At 42.1% G+C, this 21,408-nt stretch overlaps 1 protein-coding gene across 1 annotated transcript in view; it reads left to right on the forward strand.

Annotated features, from left to right (window-relative positions):
• Nucleotides 1-21,408, forward strand: part of sntg1 (syntrophin, gamma 1) — an 86,081-nt gene that overhangs the window by 20,304 nt on the left and 44,369 nt on the right. Inside the window, exons 2-4 of the mRNA XM_079569180.1 lie at nt 7,248-7,539; nt 12,159-12,208; nt 16,632-16,766. Of these exons, the coding sequence (XP_079425306.1) occupies nt 12,182-12,208; nt 16,632-16,766 (162 nt within the window). The 5' untranslated portion in view covers nt 7,248-7,539; nt 12,159-12,181. The remainder of the gene's footprint in view (nt 1-7,247; nt 7,540-12,158; nt 12,209-16,631; nt 16,767-21,408) is intronic.

A 21,408-nucleotide genomic window follows, 5' to 3' on the forward strand; every position in this document is an offset into this window, starting at 1 on the left:
TCTGAATATTGTAAAGAACTGTGGGCTCATAAATAACGGCTTAAACATATAGCGCTTCATCAGCCTGTGTCACATGTTTCTCAAAGTGCTACATGAAGTCATTATTAATTCTCTCCACATTCGATGGCAGTAAGTTACTATTGTAGCCACAGCCACCCTGGGGCAGACTGACCATTTACCACATGGCTATAATATGCTGTTAATATCCTGATCTCTTATTATGTCAGTGCCCTCTGCTGGCCACGTGTTGAACTCTTTCCTTTTTTTAAATTTAAGCTGCCCCCTTGTGGCTGTAGTGAGCAAACTGGTTATTTCTTTAATTCATGCTCCTCAAAGGGCCACATTATATCATCTCGCGGGCCTTGACCTTGACACATGTGATCTAAAAGATGACCAAGGTGTTGCTGTTGCTGATGGACTTTATACAAGCAAATACATGCCTTTCCTCAGAATGTTGCAGGAAAAGGCACCAACACGTTGAATATGAAACAACATCTTCTTAAGAATCCTTCACTGTATATGTCCATATCAAGGAACAAATTACATATTTTACAGGAAAATATGTTCAGAAATAACCACCAACACTGGCTAAAGAACAGCATACAAAACGCAAATGAGCTCCTCTTTGCTTCATTATAATTAACAGAAAGGAAAACAAAAGAGCATTTTAGTTTCCTTAGTCTGTAATTGGAGCTGTTGCAAGTGGTAGATTTTTTTGCCGTGTGCACAAAATTCCCAAAGTAAAGCAAACTGTTCTTAAATAATCAAAACATAATGCCATGGAAACAAGCCTTTACTTTAGCTACCAAAGCCTTATTAAATCATCATAATGTCTCCAAACACATTATTCATGACAACACAACAGAGATAATGCCTAACATTGTGCTCCTCCTTTCTCCCGCTCTCAGCATCTTCCCTTTGCTCGCACTGAGACCATACATTCTGCTGATATTCGAACCCGGCTGACCGCTTTCAAGGGGCGGCCATTGTGTAAAAAAAAACATTTTTCCGAAACACATGCCTTGGCAAATTGCGGAGCTATCTGATGGCGTGTAGCGCTTCTGTGGAAGGGGCGGGAGCGGCGGCGCTGACTCGACTTAAAAGGGACAAAAGGTTAGGAGCGTTTAATCCGCGGTGAAGTGGGAGCAGAAAAACACGTCTCGCAAGGGCAGCGGTCGTGACAAAGTGCTCACCTCAGCGGCGCACACTTTATTTTCCGAGAGTATTCATAAATTTTTTTTTTTTTAAATGGTCTGCGAATGATGGCAAAGATTTCGCTCTCCCGTTGATTGGAGATGAGATGACTGGACACGGAGGAGTGAGGTGTGAGTAGGAGCAGGTGCGAAACAGGGAAACTAATATGGAACCAGTCACCGAGAAGGAGAGTCAGTGGGAAACGGTGATATTAGTCTTGGTTCAAAAACAGTTTCGACGCTAATACAGCTTACTGTGCAGATATCCCGTCTAGGGTTGCACAGTTTTGGAATTATATCATTTTTCTTTCCAAGAGGCGCTGTGATGAGATTGGCGATCTGCGTTATGAATTCCAGTTTCAGCTCACTGTGAACATGTTCAACAAGTTCAGCATTTTTAAAGACTGCTATATCGCAAAGGAAGCTTTATACCCTTTTCTGTATTCAAGCCCCTGACTACAAATGACTGCTTCACTTTCATAAAAAGATGATGCAGTTTATTATAAAAATGTGTTTGAATAACAATAGTGACCTGAGCTGACGAACCAACTATCTAATTGTTTTGTGCCTATGTTTTGTGCCTATTATTAGCTGCAGTGGGATGACGAAGTTCAGAGTGTGACAAATATGGCCTTTCCATGGCAACTGAATCTTGATCCCTCGCACTTGACCCAACGTTGTATAAACTGTGTAATTCAACAGGCGGCATTCACTTTACTAACCCTTCTCGGTGTTGGGGTAAAATGATCGACGGCAGGTCAAAACGTCGATTTTCCACACATGGCCAATGTTGAGATTATTAGATAGTTTTCTCCTCCCTCTCTTGCGATAATATCTCCACTTTAGTAGCTCCTGCAGCAGGTGTCTCCAACCTTTTTTTTTTACCTACTTTTAAGCCTTCTTTTATGTAACAAAAGTATCAAGGAACTGCTTTTTTTTCCCATTGCCCCCGCGACCTGGCCCCGGATAAAGCGGAAGAAAATGGATGGATGGATGGATGGATGGATACTTTTTTTTTTTTAAGATACTTGTACCTGTGTAACTCCTGGAGAGGTCGTGGCCAAGATGATATTGTCGCATTCAGTACTAAGTAACTCATGCCCCTAGAGGGCATAAGCGCCACTGCAGGTGTCATAGCATGCTGCGTTTTTTACTCATTAATTGTCCGTGAGGGTAAATACTACGCTGACAGAAAAGACAAAGGGAGAGAGGGATATTGTACATCCAATTACACAATGGAGATCATTTTTTGACACTCAAACTGGGCTGTAAATACTGTTTAAGTGGCGCTAGCCCGCAGTTAGCTTTGCCCGTTAGCCTGTTAGCTTCTTCTTCATGATTCCATTAGTGTGTATTGGGGCCTCCAAACTGGTGCAGGCAAAGTTTCAATTGTGGTTTTCTGGCCAGAGACACCAGGGGGAGATGAAAGACCCCCCAAATCATCCCATTAACACTTGTATTACCCCCAGAGGGACTACGGAAAGGATTTAAGGTAAACAAGTTACGTAGTACTGCTTTAAACATGACATGACTTTATTAAACTAAATGTTTGCAGAGTTTGACCTTTTATACACACACAATAATTACAAGAACACAGACCACACGTGAGGATGCCTTACCTTTAGCAGCCATTCAAACCTGTCTTGTGTGCATATTATCAGGCCAAGATCAGGGTCATTTTGATACATTATTGTATCATTATGATTTAAAAAGAGTAAAGTCAGTTGTTTGACCATAAATGGCTTCGGACAATCACTAACACTATGAGTGAAAAGATACTTCTTGTGTTTCTGCCAGGGTATGTAAACTTTACTGTAACTAATATAGCAACAAAATAAAATCATACACCAGGGGTAGGCAACGTCAGGCCCGGGGGCCAAATCCAGCCCTCCAGCACAGAACCTCTGGCCCTAAAGATGATTTTGACAAATGCTATTACTCAAATCAGAGAGTACTTTTAACATTATTAGAGTTAAATGGGAGGGAAAAAAAGGTAGAAATACTGTCAATACACCCAATTAGGTAATATAATATGTACAACACTGGCATTTGAATGAAGTGCACTGGAAAAAGAATAATAGTTTTATGGAAGAAACTACATAAATCTACTTGAATTAAGAGATTAAATCTAAGGTTTGAGTAGATTTGGTCTGGCCTTAGATTTTGTGTCATTTCACGTGAAAAACAATTATTATTTGTCTGATTTCAAGTGGGTTTCATTCTTGTTCCATTGGTGCTAGCGTTTGTATCTTGGATTCAACATCGAAGAACTGTAATTCAAGCAATTTTAAGTCATTTATCTGAACTTTGGGCTAATAATCAGCAGCTTCGGCCCTCGGTCTGTTTACAATAAAGAAAATTGGCCAAGAAAACTTGCCTACCCCTGCCATACACTAAAACAGCATTTTTTTCAGCATCTTTATGTCAGTGATCTACAGCAAATGTGTCATTCACCTGCAGTACCTTGCCTTAGTAAACAACCATTCTTGGTTCTTTAGCTTGTTTACGAGATTCAAATTGGTCGAGCCATTCTTTTGATTAAAATATATAGTATTGACCAAACATATTCTTTTTCTTCACTGCAGTGTCATCCTCAGAGCTTAAGCAAAGGCCACAGTGTGATAGTTTCGACGACTGGATTACAGCATCTTCAAATAAAAAGCTACGTTTCCCTTGAGCAGTAGCCAGTCGTGGTCCGAGAAAGGGAACAGCGGTGAACCTGGTGATGCAACTCAGGAGCAAAGGCAAGAACAGACAAGCGACAGTGTATTGAGAAGACCTAAATAACCGCATCATTTACGCTTTCCTCATTGAGGCCATTCAAATCGGTATTTCCATTCTCTTTCTATTAATCCAGCAGTCCCACAAAGAGATGCTTCCTGTTCAGGACGTGTGTGTGTGTGTGTGTACGTGCCACATAATCCATGTTATTTTGTAAACAAATTACTTCCATGCCAACAAGTGCAAAAATACTCACTCAGATGTGCGTTAATCTGCTTTCACGCTGGAATGCGCGCCATGTTCCCTATCAAGGTGCTATCTTTGTACCGCCTGCTTTAATGACATGGATGAAAAGACTTTGCTTGGTGCAGACACGTTGCATTCCCATGATATACGATCACACGCACCAAACTCAAACTCTTTCAAATTTGTGACATTTCAAAGGCGCCGGTATCATTTGATGCACACTGCTTGCGTCCCTAGGTTTATTCTTATCTTGTCATTAATGCCGCTGCCGGTGCATAATCATAAGTCATTGATTTATGGATAAAGTATAGGCTGAATAGCAGATTGCATATGGAGGAACGCATAAAGGAAAGTGTGGCATCGATCCAACAATATCATCTAACAAGAAGCTTCTCTCGGGGGTGTGCTAGACGGCAACTTGATAAACATTTTTGCACCGTTGTGAGTCATTTTCAGCTTGGCATGCAAAACAAGGAGATGGAAGAATGGGAGTTAATTACATTTTTGGCAGATGTGCGCATAAAAGCCATAGTTGTTTTTAAGAAGCGGCCTCCCAGCAGTGGCTCATTCTGTATGGTTGGAATTATATTTTGCATGATGTACTTTAGAAACGTCACTGTGCATTGGCTTCCAACATGTTGGATAAGGCTGGCTTTGCGCCTATGTGTGTCTGCAGGCCCCAACAGAAATCATTTCCGCTACAGACAGTCGACCAATGTGTGAAACAAGGACGTAGTGCAAGAGAGGAAACACATTTTAAGTTGTAGAATTCATTATCATTGCTTGGTTTTATTAAGGTCATGCAGGATGTAACATTTTCAGAACATTAAAGCAGTACTAAGTAACGTGTTTACCTTAATAAACCCGTTTCGTAGTCCCTGTGGGGGTAATACAAGTGTTTATGGGATGATTGGAGGGTCTTTCATCTCCCCCTGGTGTCTCTGGCCAGAAAACCATGTTTGCAACTTGACTGTCACCGGTGCGGAGAAAGCAATACACACTAATGTAATCACGAAGAAGAAGCTAACAGGCTAATGGGCAAAGCTAACTGCAGGCTAACGTCACTTTAAACAGTATTTACAGCCAAGTTTGAGTGAAAAAAAATATTTCCATTGTATAATTGGATGCACAGTAACCCTCTCTCCCTTCGCCTTTCCTGTCAGCGTAGTATTTGCTCTCCAAGACAATTAATAAGTTAAAAAATCATAACTTGCTACTACACCTGCAGTTGCGCTTACGGCCTCTAAGGGGAAGAGTTACTTAGTACTGCTTTAAAACACTTATACTATCCTATATTTTGCTAAATTGACTTTTTAACCATTTTATAAAGTTGTATCCGCATTTAAACATACCTGGAGTGATGTTTGTTGAGCCTGTTCCTACAAACGTGTTTGAATTGAGGTTTTATCCCCATACAAATGAATGGTGAAGCCAGGCCCTATATTAAAATATGGTGAAGTATGACATGTCTGTTTAATGGCATTTATATAATTTCTGTGTCTTCCCCATCATTAAAGGTTAACTTTTTCACCGAAAACAACAACTTGATATTTGACCTTGTAGTGAACCCATGGTACTTTCCATCATGGTTGTCTCTATGTTTCTGGTAGGCTTTCAGTGCTGATGGAACCATCTCCATGGTTATCCCATACAGAAAACCTACCAGAAACTCAAAAACAATTGATATGGAGCGTCATAGAGGTCACAGTGATGAAAAGTAAGGGCTCCATGCTAACCGTACAGCCACTAGAGTCACTACAAGGTCAAATATGCATTGCTGTGTATCCCACCCCTCAAAAAGCAGAAACGTAATGAAATATGATGTAACATATGGCTTATTTGTTATTTGTATAGGCTAAATCTTTTGTAAAGTAAAATCTAAAAGGGTCTGTACATTTATTTATGATTTCTAGCTAGGCTTTGGCATCACCTAAATGTGAGGATCCTATATTTACGGCTATTGGAAAAATACACTGAACAGGCTAAAGGACGCGCTGGCTTCCTAACTGTCCACATAGGATCAAATGCTTCTCCTTTTTATTTCTATGATTATTATAATAATAATAATAATAATAATAATAATAATAATAATAATAATAACAATAATAATAATAATAATAATATCATCAAATATAAGGATCCTTTATAGACGCGTGTGTTATTTTAAGTTATAGCCTACTAATAGACACCAAGGCTAAGGGGTATAAAGAAATTAAATAAAGCCTAGTTTAAGACATTCAAAACACATTTTCTGCTAAACCGTCCAGAAATTTGTTGCGTGATCGAACTGGACCAAAATAGGAAGTAAAATCATTCACTTTTCTTAGACCATCTTACAGCACATTACTGACTAAAGGAAGCCATCTGAGGCACTCTTGACTTCCTGTTAAAATATTTTGATAAAGATAAAGAACGTCTATGTCCTTGCGACTGAAAGTTTGACATTTCCTCATCATTTTATAGCAGCAGGTGTAATGAGCATTGTGCGTGTAGAACAGTTATATTGTTGTAAAAGCTGTAATCCCAGAGACTGTCAAAGTACATGGGTGTAGTAGTCAGTGGTATTATTAAGAGGAAAACAAATGTCTGCACTACTGTGTCAGTGGCTGGCCAATTTCTGTGTAATGTAGGTGGGTAAAGTTAGTTTTCTGCCTGGGTGAATTGAGCGCCATTGTGTTTTTGACAATAATGGGGATGTGGGCAGTGGGCACTCATGAGTAATTATCTGCCCTGACTCAGATGCAGTCACTCAACCCCTCACCACACTGATTTGGTGGTTGATTATTTCATCAACTTTCCACCGAATAAGTGGCAGGCTTTTGTTAGGAGAGCAGGGAATATTCCTTCACCCCTTTTTTGGGGGGTTATTTATAGATAAAGCTATGTTGTATCACATATTGTTCTCTGTATGATGTTAATTATATATATATTGTTTTTCACCTCAATAGAGAAGGCTAATATTGTGAACATAATGGGCAATATCTCTTGCTGGTACAGATTCTCTCAATCTTTACTCCTCACTGTTTACTGTTAAAAACACTCTTGTCATGTTCTTTGGTGTGATTAAAGCTGTTTTTTATGTTTCAGATCTCCCACTATTCATTATCAAGCGGATGCCAGACTTCAAAGCCCGTCATCATGATACCGTAGCCTAACTGCGGGGCACCCCTGGGAGAGACGCGTCGCTGTAGAATAGCCTCATTTCGCTCTTCAGCTGCAGGCCCCACTGGGAACCATCCTGTCCCGGCTCTTGAAGGGGGCGAGGGCAGTCAGCGCGCCTATCTCTGACAGCCATGATGTGGCGAGGCCCTCTCCTGCAACCACAAGGGACGCTCTCACTGCTCCATGGCTAGATCTACTCCCACGCTGAAACGCTGAGGTGAGTGTCCCATCTCCCCACGCTGCTCAGCCTTCAAAGGCCGCTCTTCCTGGGGGGTCAAGTGGGAGTCCTGTTTGATTAAACATGATGGAAATAAAGGATTCACAAGACAGGACACAAACAAGGGAACCAGCAGAGGATATCAACTCCATTATTGTGTTTTTTAGCAGTGCCAAAGCAAAGAAGTTACACACATATATTTTCTTTAATGCCAGAAGCGTTTCCTGTCACATTTAGCCACAAAAAGTATTATGGTGTTGTTACATGTGCTTGGGTGACGCTTGAACCACCTCTGATTGATGGTCAAAAACTAAACACAATGAGCGACTGTCACTCCATTAGCACAATGGTCGTTACCTAATTATAAGACGTCTGAAACCTTTTAAAAGTAAAAAACAAGCAGCTAGCTTGTGAGCTAAAGACATTTGAGACCCGCACATTTCTTCTCCTGAAACAATGAAGAGGCACCAAGAGCCCCCCACACCTGCAGCACAGTGGAGGCGTCACAAGAGGAGCTACAGGAAACAAAAAACAAGGAGATATCCGGGCAAGACTCAAAACTAAGCCACACACATGCCTTCTATGTTTGCTATTGTTCTGGCTAGTGGACGTTCACTGGACAATAAGATGACAGATTAACTGCTCAGCTCTTCCCAGAAGATGGTGAAAGACTGAGGGGCGGAGGGAGCTGCAGAGGGAGGGGGAACTGACCAGTGCAGGACACCATGCTCTGGAACAGGGACAAACCCAGGAAGTGCTACACCGTTTCAGAGGATCAGAGGAGACTGAAGGCAGCCAGCCAGGTTTCCTCCTGGTGCCACGGTTTCCCCACCTCCAAAAACATGCTGGTCAGGTTGGCCCACAGGGGCAGCGCGGCTCAGTCGCAGCAGCTCAGGACTAACACCTGAACACTACGATTTTACAATGACAAATAAAGCGCTTGCTTGCTTATTTACTTATCATGAACTATTCATTAGTTAAGTGTTACTAACTCTTAATAACTACTTTACTACAGTTAATACATAATGCAAATGTAATGGACAGTTCTTATTCATTGTAGTTATTAAGTGTTAGTTACACATAATTCATTACTTGTTCATGTTGAATTAAGTGTTAACTCATCATGTATTAAGGCTAAATAAGGTGTAGTTATTATTAAGTGTTACCAGATTAAGAATCTATTTTTCAGGGGAGTCCTGGCCCCAGAAGGGAACCAATTGTACATGTTTTTAATTGTCGGGGAAACCGGAGTACCTGGAGGAAACCTACACAGACACAGGGAGAATATGCAAACTCCACACAGTAAGACCCCGTCCATGTGGGAACCGAACCCGGACCTTCTAGCTGTGAAGCACGAGCACTGACCGCTGCGCCACCGTGCCACTCAATACTTATTAATAATCATCACAACATGACCAGATAAAGGTCAAATAAAATGCATTGTAATTCTTTTTATTCAGTTTAATATTGTGTAGATTGGACTTGCTAAAAACAAGAAATGTTTTGTCCTTGAAGTGGATCTTTGAGAAAAAATAAGTCTGACAGGGATAAATTGTAACAAAGTCAGTGCATCTCTGAAAAGCGCTGCCCGCCTGACTTACTGTATTCTACACGAGTAAAACAGTCTGGTACTACTCACTTTGAATGTAAACTCAAAGTGGGACTGAGAGGAGCAGAGTATGCGAGTCAGACAAAATGTGTGGAGACAGCTCTAGATTACCTCTAAATCCAGCAACATCGTAACACTCGCAGAAATGTTCGTAAGGAAATCCAATCCGCATGGAGCAGTTCCAGACCACGGCGCTTTGTGGGTTGTTCTTGGAGTGTTCAGTATCTTTAAAAGTGGTCACAGGAAGGTGGCAATGGATAACAAAGGCTGGCCCGGTGTCAGTTCTCCGTGGTCAGGTCTATCTTCTTCCCGAGGTGAGTGGTCCGAGCTCCCTTGTGCTCCTGAGAAGTCAAGTGGCAGTTCTGTCTAATTAAAAGTGAGCTGACATGGAAATAAGAATACACTGGAGATTGGTCAGAGACAACCGGTGTAATTGGCTCTATGGAGTGACAGTTAGCTGGTAAAAAGTCCTGCAGATGTTCCACCTGTGAAGCCCAATTTCAACGTCCATCTCAAACCAACGGTTAATTAAATGCGGCAAAGTTGCACATCCTATAGAACGGCAGACAGTGTGAGACAATCAAGACATGTTTCAATTGCATAATGAAACATCCCTTCACAGTCGGTTAGCGTGATGCGTTCATAGGTATAGAGTGTTGATACAGCGCGATGAGCTGTCGTCACAATAGTTGTCGTAGTTGTCTAGAATGTTCTTGACATCTGAATGCATCTAAATTAACTTGGAGTTCTTTAAAGTTGTAATTGGCATAACTTTATTGTAGTGTCTCAGGGGCTTAGTGACAGAAAAACAGCACAAACCAAAAACAAAACATAAATCTGCTATATCAGGGCTCTGCAACCTTTAACACCCAAAGAGCCATTTTGGACGATTTCAAACCAAATGAAAGTCTCAAAGAGCCACAATAGACAAAGCTGATTAATATTGTTGTTGATTTGTTTAAGTAAATTCACAATAGTAATTTGATTTAATTGCGTTCAGCATTCTGTTGCAGCTCCATAGATCATGCTACAAGCGGGAAACTTCTGTTCTTGGACCTTTGAAGACCTGTTTTACATCGCATTTGTGACTTTACGTCTAGTTTATTGAGGTCGCAACAATGATTTGCTTTCAGCCCTGCGCTAGCGGGTTGGATTGACGTTTGCACTGCTTCTCCTCCTAACATTGATTCAAGCGTCATTTGAGAGATGCCTCCAGTCCCAATAAGTTTATGAATGATACAGTAGTCATATATTCCCTGTGTACTCAGAGAGAGAGACTGTTGCGTAAATACATAAATACATTGGCTCGTTCAGTGAAAGCTGATGAATGAGAGCGGCGCACAGGCACATCTACGCTGAAAGCACGGACAGATTGTGGTTTACATATGCTTTCGAAGTATTTCTCAAAAATGTATTTTCATTTTCCCAGCCCCCAGTTTGGGCATATTCTCGTTGCTGCGCCAGTGGGACAAAGAGCCACTACAGGGAGGCTGAAGAGCGTCCTCGCTGACCCCTGGACTATATGTATGCACAGTGACCCCATGTGATTTCTGCCTGGACAGTAACATCGGCTTCCTGTCCCGTACCTTTTACATTCACAATGACCAGGGTCCCACACAAATGAAGTGATTGCTCAAGATTTGGTAAAGGAAAAGGAAAAGTTCGGATGTGACTGGAGCAGGTTAAAAAACTTTATGTGAGACGTAGCGACTTCACTGGAGGAAACCTCGAGGCTAACGGCTAACACAAAAGAACAATTAAATAATAATAGGTCTGTAAGGAGCTTAAATTGAGTTGTTTATATCTTATATTGTAATCATTTAACACTGGCCTTTAGCTCCAAGATAAAAGCACCGTATGACCCCATGGCGTTTCCTTTGGGGCAGGATTCACGGTGAACATGATGTTTGTATCGCGCTGCAGTGACTGTCCATCAGTAACTCGTTGTCCTTTACCAAATCCTGAGCTATCTCTTCATTTGTTTGGGACCCTGCTGAATGTAAAAGATAGGGGACAGGAAGTACAGCGCCGATCTTAATGTCCAGGAAGAAATCACGTGGGATCACTGTGCTTATAGCCCATAGATATGTTATTACAGAGGAACAGGGATTTGGAATCATTTGGAACATTTGACTGTAGCCTACTTACTTTTTGTTTGTTTCTCATAGCCTATATAACGCACAGATACTATATATTTACAAAACTAAGAATAGGTCGGATATGATTTGTCAATTTAGAAAATATACTATTAGCCTGAGATCGAAATTTGATGCGTACTGTTAATATCACTAAACCTGGCTATATGCTAACTGTGTTACTGTTAAGTACAAAGCTAAAGCTAGCTGTTGACAATAGCACATTTTTCAGCTTTAGAAAAGAATAGCTAGCATGTCCTCCTGCTGAAAAAAAACATATTATACTGTGTTCAAAATACTATTTTTTGTTTTTGCTACTTAAATCAGTTACCACTTACTGCGATTGACTCTTTTAAACCACAGGGCATGACAGTGAACTTTTGCATTGTGCTTTTTCTTCCTAGGCGCTAGATAGCTAACAGTTCATTTCTGGCACAATGGATTGGATATTGAAACATTTATTAGGATACCTGGGTGCCCACCTTTGTTAATGAATATTTTATTACTGCTGAAAGGCTGTATAGCTGTTTTATTTTTTTCCCGAGATGTGGAATAAAATGTGTCCTTCAGTGTATTGTAAAGGCATGTAAAGGCAACATATGTATTGGTTTCTTTTATGCAATTGAAATGTATTTCAATGCAAAATCTATTTCTTTCCGTTGTCTAAGACTGCCTTGTGCTATCATGAGAATAGACACTGCGCTAACAGTGCCAGTTGAAATTCTCGGTGCCATTCGGCTGCAGAAAGACAGCTGTGTCATTATGTATTTTCTCCCTCCCAGTCTAACTCAATCTTGTTTTGTTCTCTCTCTCTCTCTCTCTCTCTCTCTCTCTCTCTCTCTCTCTCTCTCTCTCTCTCTCTCTTCTCCTTCCAGTATCCCTCACCGCGCAGTAGCACATGGATTTCAAGACTTCAAATGAAGAGGTTGGTGTGATCCGATCGATGTGACAGAAAGTAGAAATTAATTATCTCAGGTGTCAGGGCCATTGTCACATGTACGGAATGCACCTGCAAGCTATAGAAGGGAAAGGGCATGTACAGTTTTATAAGAAACTCTATATAAAAGTAAAAGCATTTTTGCCGATCGCTGCGATGTAAATTGTAGTACCTGTAGCAGATGTTCTGTGGGTGAGTGTGTGGGCACTGTAGTGAAATTACGTATACATTTATTCAACTACGGTAATCACAAAATGAATAATGACATACTTTTTGTGTATTACTTCCAACTCTGGCTTCACTCAGTGTCTCAGTGTCCACTTGTTTCAGTCCCGCTGCTGCACACGCCCTCACAGGAGACAATGATGACATCTACATGCACAAAACAATACTGTGATAATAAAGCAATTTATATGCAACAGTGCTTGTTCATAATAATAATACATCCCTATAGATGCACATCTATCAAATGCACTCACATGTCTCTATACAGGGCAGCCTATAGATGTAGCTCTTTTGCATTAAAATGGAATATTTATGTCCGTTGGTGAGTCACTGAATCTTGTCTGCGTTTCATAAATGTTTTCTTTTGGCTCCATGCATTATGACGCGTTTGAAATCATCAAAACAAAGCAGTGTAAACCCTAAAAGAAAACATCAATAACAAAGCAACACAGGGTGCAGAAATATGTTTTCTCAGAATCTCTTACAGCATGAAATAATGGCAATGTGCCATGGCAAACGGCAGGCTATGAATATAAATATGCTTTATATGAGGATGTTACTGGAAGTTTGTCAAAACAAAGGCTGGGTCATTCAGTGAAGGACACTGAGGTTCTCTGAAAAGTGGCTCTGTCAACAGTAGGTGTGTACAAAAAGCAAGGCATAGTGCTTACCTTTGCCTATGCGAATAATAAATAATCCATGGGCGAATGAAAGCAACCCTTTGTGCTGTGATGCTCAATAATGAATACAGTTTATCTCCAGCTTGATTACCTTTAGTTATTTCTCAGAGAAACACCACAAAGCACAACAGTCTTATCAATTTGAGCTGGTCTACTTTTGTCCGTTACACCATTGTTTACATAGACCGGTTGTTCTTCTGTGTGCACAACGTGGGGAGTTTCTTTTTGTACAAAAGATAGCTCACCTATCCTAGAAAATTAGGAAAGAGCCACTTTGAGAAAATTGAATGGACAGAAATCCAATTGTCCTTAACAAAACAAATTACCACTGACATGTGGGTGTTTACATCAACATTAACAACAGTGTTTTCACTTTGAACCGTTTTTTCCCTTCTTCTTCTCAGAACTAGACCCATTAGCACTGATTGCCTCTTTCCAGTGTGTTTCCTTCTGAGACCCACTGGAAATAATGTAATTTAGAATTCCAATATAATATGCAATTTCCATGGTATGTTAGGGCATATTAGTGAAGCCTCTTATTAGTATGCAGAGACATCAACAGTGAGCGGTGCAGTAGCCTTGGACTGATGCTTTAGGGAATCCAGCTAAATGGGTTCAGGGAGGAGGCCAATTACAAACAAGGCACATATTACAGCAGGTCAAATGTGCGCCTGCCCCATTTCTGTACATTTGCTGGCCTGTTTTTTTGCATTGTTAACGACCTCCGCATCTTCATGTATCATCGTGGGGTCTTCATTCGTTTCTCCTGTTTCTTTTGCTGCTGTGTCTTCCCGTCGTACTGCTCCACCCAACACTCGATCAAACCGGATGTGCTGCGATAGTGCTACACAGTGCCGTGCTAGACCAGGCTGCATTTATGTGATCTCGTAACATTCTGAATAGGCTATAGTTAAAGCAGCCATAGCATGCAATAGGTGTATACAGTAGTTGTAACAGCCCGAATAAAGGACGTTTAACATTGAGGTAGAGGACACTTACTGGGCCTATCCCTCCCCCTTTCAGTACAGCACAGTAAATTAAATTGCCCATGGAATAAACAGATACAAAACAAAATAAGTGATTGCCACCTACTTCCCATTTGAGATCAATTTCTTCAACATTTTCAACTATTAGACTACTATTAGATGCATTACACATATTACGGGTCAAGCGTGCAACTGATCCTTTTGCTAATGATCGGCCCATCTTCACGTGTTTCATCATGGGGCAATAATTAAGTCCTAATGTTGCCGGTGCCGCCGCCTCTTCCTTCATTACTGTCTCAATAAACTGGCTGCACTTCAAGTCTGACCTGCACTGTCTCCGAGAATAGCTGGGGCACGCGACGCTCTTGTTAAGCGGTGAGTGGCGTATCCCGGGCGACGGGGGGGGAGCTGACATTGGTGGCTTGTTTCTCTTATTAGCAGTCTCGTCAGGTGAAGGTGGCTCTTCTGTTCGGAGCCTTTTTAAGTCAAGGGCGGGCGAAGCATTGCAATTAACCAGGGAGGTGAAGGATTCGGCGAATGCAAATTTTTATGCGTATTAGCGCGTTTTCAATGGCTCGTCGGAAAGTGTGCTCACACCGGAGGCCCGTTTAGAGGGTTTGCAATTATGTCAGCGCTCAGTTGCACGGGTTTTTAATTTGGCATTCCCAGCAGCTGCAGAAGTAGGATTAGATAAGATGGTATCAGTGCATTTTTTGCTCGTTCAACTCAACAAAGCTATTTCTGCTCTGTACCTGACTATTCCATTGAGAGCATTTAATAACATCATCAAACATACAGATAAAGTGTATGCAAAGTGGTGTAGAGTAGTTGTAAAAGTCTGAATTAAACTTAATAGGACCTTCAAGGCGAGACACTGCAGGGGAAAAGGAAAAAAAGGAAGCATCTGCCAGCTGTTCTGGGGGACTCCGACACCAGGCCAGCTCAGAGACATAGTCCCTCCAGCGTGTCCTGGGTTTTCCAGGGGCCTTATAGGGCATGCCTGGAACAACTCTCAAGGGAGGCGACCAGGAGGTATCTGGAAAAGATGCCCTAGCCACCTCAGCTGGGTCCTTTCGACGTGAAGGAGCAGCGACTCTACTCCAAGCTCCTCCTGAGTAACTGAGCTCCTCACCTGATCTCGAAGGGTGTGCTCAGCCAGGAAAACTCATTCCGGCCGCTTGTATCTGCGAACATGTCCTTTCGGTCATTACCCAAATCTCATGACCATAGGTGAGGGTGGGAACGTAGATCGATCGGTAAATCGAGGGCTTTGCCCTCCGACTCAGCTCCCTCTTCACCACAACAGTCCGATACAGCGCATCACTGCTTACGCCGCACCGATCCGTCTATCGCTCTCACGCTCCATCCCTCCCTCACTCGTCAACAAGACTTGAACTCCTCCACTTGAGGCAAGGACTCATCACTGACCTGGAGAGGGGAAGCCACCTTTTTCCGATGAAGAACCATGGCCTCGGATTTGGAGGACGATTAGACAGATTAAACGATTTTAAAAGCTGTAAAAAATAATCTACTTTGCCTTTATTTGTGTGTGGTTCAAAGCTCAGGCAGAAATTAGATGGTGGAAAAATCTCTCTGAGAAACCTTCAAAATAATGCTAAATATATTGCTTGTTTTCCCCAGCCATGTCTTTGACATCCTCTCCTTGTTAGTGTTCGAGACCAGGAGGAATCACGTGCAGCTGTTTCAATGCAGTATTAAAATCACAAACTAAATGTCAACCTTGTGAATATTTGCTCAGATGGAAACATTTGCCGAACATTCTGATCATCATGTTAGCTTAAATGACGAATGAAGAAATATGAAATGTGTTTCGTGTTCGCTTTATTGGTGTCACGTCTCAAAAAGTTCAGACAAGAGGAGGCAATAAACGGTGTAGACTGTGCTGGGGAATTCTGTGAGGAGGTACTTCATTTGTAAGGTCTCAAAGGGAAACATGCCTCAGTTTCTTGCTGCATCGGAACACCAGTATAATTACATAGCTCCTACAGACTCTCTGCTCCTCTGGGTTCCTGGGTCCCAACTGGGTACGACGGGATGGCGTTCAGTGTTTCCTGGAATACGCTGCAGCATTAATTCAGTGCTGGGTCTTATTTTGGACTCGACATCAATTGTGTTAATTTATATCACATAGGTTTATCATTTCAATATAATGATGTTTTTGTAAATCTAAACTAAATCAATGTATAGCCACCAGACAAGCTGCATATTTTAACTTCTGCCTTTACCTCCGTGCCTTCTCATCATCACCCTCGGGGGACACGTGACAGCGCAGTGACTTTGTTACATTTTCCCCTCATTATTTGAATCCATAAATCACAACCTAAATGTCAAGCGTGTGCAAATCCGTACAAACATTAGCATTACCGAAAGCTAACGTGACAAATAGCTTCTCTAAGTGCTGCATTGCCATTCCCCCGTCAACAACCCTCAGTGACATTTCATCGCATATCCAGTTCATTTAAGCCTTGATTTACTTTTTTTCCCCTCCTCTGTCCGCAGACAAAGACTGGGATTTATTTGATGCAAGAAGGGAATGAGGAGCCGTTCAACATTCGACTACACTTGGCCAAGGATATTCTGACCATTCAAGAACAAGATGTCATCTGCGTGTCAGGAGAGCCCTTTTATTCCAGCGTAAGTGACTCGTCCGGCACCGTAATGGCACCCGCACACAACGCTCTTGCCGTGGACGTGCGGAGTACATCAGCCGGCCATAAATCAAACACACGCCGGTGTAATAGCGTTCGACCTGCATAATCAGGTTGTATAAAGACTAATCCTGAGGTCGCAACTTCTTCCCGGCGTTATTACGGTGAATCCTAATACATCTCAGCTAATGCGGGAGTCTGTGACCTTTGGCCAAATGACATTATTCATCGGTTTACAGGAGAAAGGGGGCACCAAAAAGTAGGTCGTTCGATGCAGCGTAACTAATTAAGCAAAGGGACAGTGACACTGTTATGTTAATGCAACCTTAGCGGGTCGTGGCGCGGAATTGTAAGTGCGGCTAAAGCAAAGAAAGCCTCTTAATTGAGCCTCCATTGACTATGTTATAAAGTAGTTATGTACTTGAAGAAGTTCCTGAATGGAACTTTTCCCACTGCATCCTGTGCTTAAAGGGACTATGCAGAGTTTAAAATGTTAAAATTAAGTATCTTCCTCCCCCTACATGTTTTAACAATGTCCTAAGGTGTAGAATGAGCCCAGGCATATTCACCACAACTGCCTCTAAAATCCTGCACTGTCACTGTTAATTCGGGTCCGAATTGCCGTCATGCACGAGCTTAAAGGGATATTTCAGGCTTTTTGACATAGGGCCTCATTTCCTAGTTATCCAGAGTGTTGCTGATTTCTGGAGATATTTTTTTTGTAGTTCAAGCAGTTCATATATTTGAAGAGCTTGGTGGTGCAAGGCTAACGCATTTTATATTATCAGCTGGTCTGCATTAAAAACAGTCTGACCCGCTCCACAGAGCACCTGAGGCAAATCATTTAAAACGCCAGACTAACCATATAAATGTCTGTGTCGATAGAGTAATTTTAACAATTTTGCATGTAAAATGCCTTATATTTGAGCAACATCAGCTTCGTGGTCGTATCAGCTACGCAGCGGCGGAGTGATCTGCTAGAAAATAGTCCCTCAAAATGCGATCATTCATGTGATGCAAGGTCAGTTATATTCCAAAAATGATTCTATCGACACAGACATTTACATGGTTAGTCTGGCGTCATAAGTGATTTGCCTCAGGTGCTCTGTGGAGTCAGACTTTTTTTAATGCAGTGTAGCTGATACCATAGAAATGCGCTAGCCTAGCGCCACTAAACGCTTCAAATATAAGGACTGCATGAATTACAAAAAAAAATATCTCCAGAAATCAGCAAGACTCTGAATAACTAGGAAATGAGGCCCTATGTCAAAAATCCTGAAATATCCCTTTAATATAGAAGGTGCAGTTACACGTATGACCTGAGGTGGCAGTAGTGAGCATAAAATGGCTAACTTGCATCTAGCCCTATTAAAGTCAGGTTTTAAGCCCGATTTTGGGCGCACAGGAGAAGCATTGGTGTAGCAGTCAATGACAGAGTGGATGGAAATAGAAAAACACTGTAGGGCTACTCCGTCTCGGGGCTGATATCCACCACCTTTTCTTATTAAGTCCTCTGGATTTACTTCCCGCTTCTTCGTGTCGCCGACTTTGATTTCCATTTTAGAGAACTACTGTATAAACAATTTGACCCTGCAGCACTGAACTGTGTTTGTGCAGACAGTGATCACATGACACTGCTGACCAATCGGACACACATGGCGGTCACAAACAGAAACCTGTCTTTGCTGATCTGGGGTCAGTTTTTCTCCTCTAAAGGGGGTCCCCAGTTGTTCTATAATAGCGCTAAATCCAGTCGTGTAGTGTGGAGCCCCCCATTCTTCACAAGACTGTCTACAGAAGTTGATCTGTAGATTATTTGATGAGCATTTTTATTAAACTCCGCTACATTTGAAAGATTAATTTAAATCTTCGTCCTCCACTGTACACATCTTTAAAGAAAGAAGTATTAAGACTGTGTGTTTGGTCCCATTTAAACGCTTTATGATGCACACTCCAGGGCAGTAGGTGGCGCTGTGCAAATGTTTCATTGACACTGACCAACAACAATGAAGAGGGGGGGCTCCCCGTTGTGTTGCCGTAAAGTGGTGAATTTGGTGTGATCTTCATGTTTTTCAAGTTTGCACCTTACTTTTCTACAGCAAATACTTAAGAACTTTAACTCTAGTAAAAAAGACTTTTATTTGTGTAAAATTTGAGCAGTGAAATCTTTACTTTTTGCTTGTTTAAAGAAATAAAAGGTGCCAACCTGTTGTGAGCGTCTCCAGATCATAAGCTTAGTTTGGTTAGTAGTACTTTGATGGAAGATTAGCCTATTGCACATGTTTTAGGTTGATTTGGGACATCGGAGCACCCAGAGGAATCCTACCCAGACACGTTGAGAATCAGGGATTGTTGTGCTGTGGGGCAATAATGCTAACCATGCAGTCACTGTGCCAGCTAACTGGGTCATTAGGCCATAAACTACAGTTTATATTTATAAAGTATATAAAGTCCGAGCTATCCACTATCAATTCAACTGTAAACATACTGTGTTATGCTGTACTTAATAGGGGTGGGAACCACTGGGTACCTCATGATTCAATACGCAATACATGGCTCACGATAACATTTGTTTTCATTTGCTAAAGTTTGTACCCCTTTTTCTTAACCTCTTAACCACCATGTGAACCAAGCATATTATCTCCAGTTTGGCATTACCCAAATCTTAAAGGATTTGTATCATGCTATTTTAGCCATTCCAAACTATGGAGCACTCATTTTTGAGTCTTTTCTGGAGGTATTTTTCAAACCCAGAAGACAAAACGCTTCGATTCATTTAACTCCGCCCCCTCTCTCCGGACCAATACGGACCGCAGTGCATTGCAGTACTGATGTCCGAGGACAACCCGGCGTCACAACAACACGAGTGACTGAGGTCTGACTGCCGTGGGTGTGCGTGCGCGTCCAAACAGGGCGATGTGTGTCATCGTCACTTACCGCTAAACTGCAGCTGTAGACGCTCCGCACTGATACAGTGACATCCTCCAAAACAAATGAGATCTGCGTGTCTTTGTATAAGTTTCTCCTGCAGATGACCGTGGCTGTGGTTCATTATAGATCCAGTGCACCGCGTGATGTCAGAGGCGCAGACAAATGCATAAGATCCAGTCCCGGCCATATTCCATCTCAAAAGCTTTGTCTCCAAAAAACAGTACAAGCAGAAAGAACAGCCCAAACAAGAGTTTCATATCAGCCGCGCTGCTCCGAGTGCTTTAGCCTCCGTGTGAGAAAAGCGACAGTGAAACTACTACTTCATGAGCGCAGGAGCGCTGGGCCTGCACTGCCGCTTTCTCTTTCTTTAGTTTAGCGTGCTACCATTTGTTTTCTATTTTGCTTTCTCGTATTGTGAGCCCAGAGGTACATTTTATTATACAGCAGCTTTGAAAGCATTGCCAATTTTATTCTAAGATTGTACATGAATTCTGCTGGTGCTCTGGACAACGGGCTCACTCCTTTCTGCACACTGCGGCGAGTAGGCAACTTTGCACTTGACTATATAGTCCTTACAGTAGTTCTGGGACTGCAGAGGCTCAGTGCTTTGTCTGCTCAAAGGGTCAGGTCATGAGCAAAAATCATCACATACGACTGAGAAAGGAGCATGGGTGCATAAAACACTCCGGGCCAGATCCGGGCCAGATCATTAAAGGATTATCTTATCTTATCTTATCTTATCTCTTGTGGTTCATAGCGCAGGCTGTAGAGAAGACGAGTACGCAGACGGGTGACGCTCCTTGCAATCTTCAGTGTCATACCTGGTGCAAAAAGTGGGCAGGACGGGAGGGGGGGACAGACTCGCATTGCGATGTTGTGGTGCCGCCCCCTCCCCATGCGCAAAGTTACGAAATGTACAGGACTTAATTGATCAGAAACTGTCATATCGGCTGCGGAGGAGTTGCAGAGTTATGCAGTAGTTGCAAGAAAACTGTAGCGTATTGGAACATTTGCACTACAGCTGCAGGATTCTTGGAGCGGCTGAATTGGAAAAAAAAAAGAAAAGTTGCTATGCTCCCTGTAAAATGCGCGTCTTTCTTTTGGACTGAGCTGTGGCTACACAAGGAGCATCATCAGGAGGTAAAGACTGACAAACGATGGAAATGTCTCCTTAAAACGCAGATTGGACGTGGTGTTGTGGCACTTGAAGGCACGTGTGGTTTATTTATGGAAAACTGTTGTTGTTTTGGTGTTAGAGGGGTGAGCGCGTTGATCTATCAAAGTAAGCCCGTGCGTAACCGACGCTCAAACAGACTTTTCAAGGCAATTTCGCTTTTGTTTTCAATTGTGCTGCTTGTAATGAACCACGCCTCAGTCGGCCTCTTTTTCTTAAATAACGCCCTCTCCCTAGTGGCGCAGCCTTTAGCGAAAAACCTGCGCCTGGCCCTCCAATTGCAGTTTGTTTGACAGGATTTTTAGCATCATTGTTTTTTTACATTTGTTGTGGCCATAGTTTTTGGAATGACTACAGCATGTGCAGGGGGGGCTTCAAGTACAACGGTGGGAACCACTGGTCTACTTAGTGCGGGTCTACAGCTATAGTGAGTGACGGGTTAGAGGGAGACTAGAGAGGTCTCAGCTAGTAGATATATAAACACACAGCAAAAAGTGAGTTACTTCACGATGCAGTCATAAGG

This window comes from Gobius niger (genome assembly GCF_951799975.1).
Source record: "Gobius niger genome assembly, chromosome: 13".
NCBI lineage: Eukaryota > Metazoa > Chordata > Actinopteri > Gobiiformes > Gobiidae > Gobius > Gobius niger.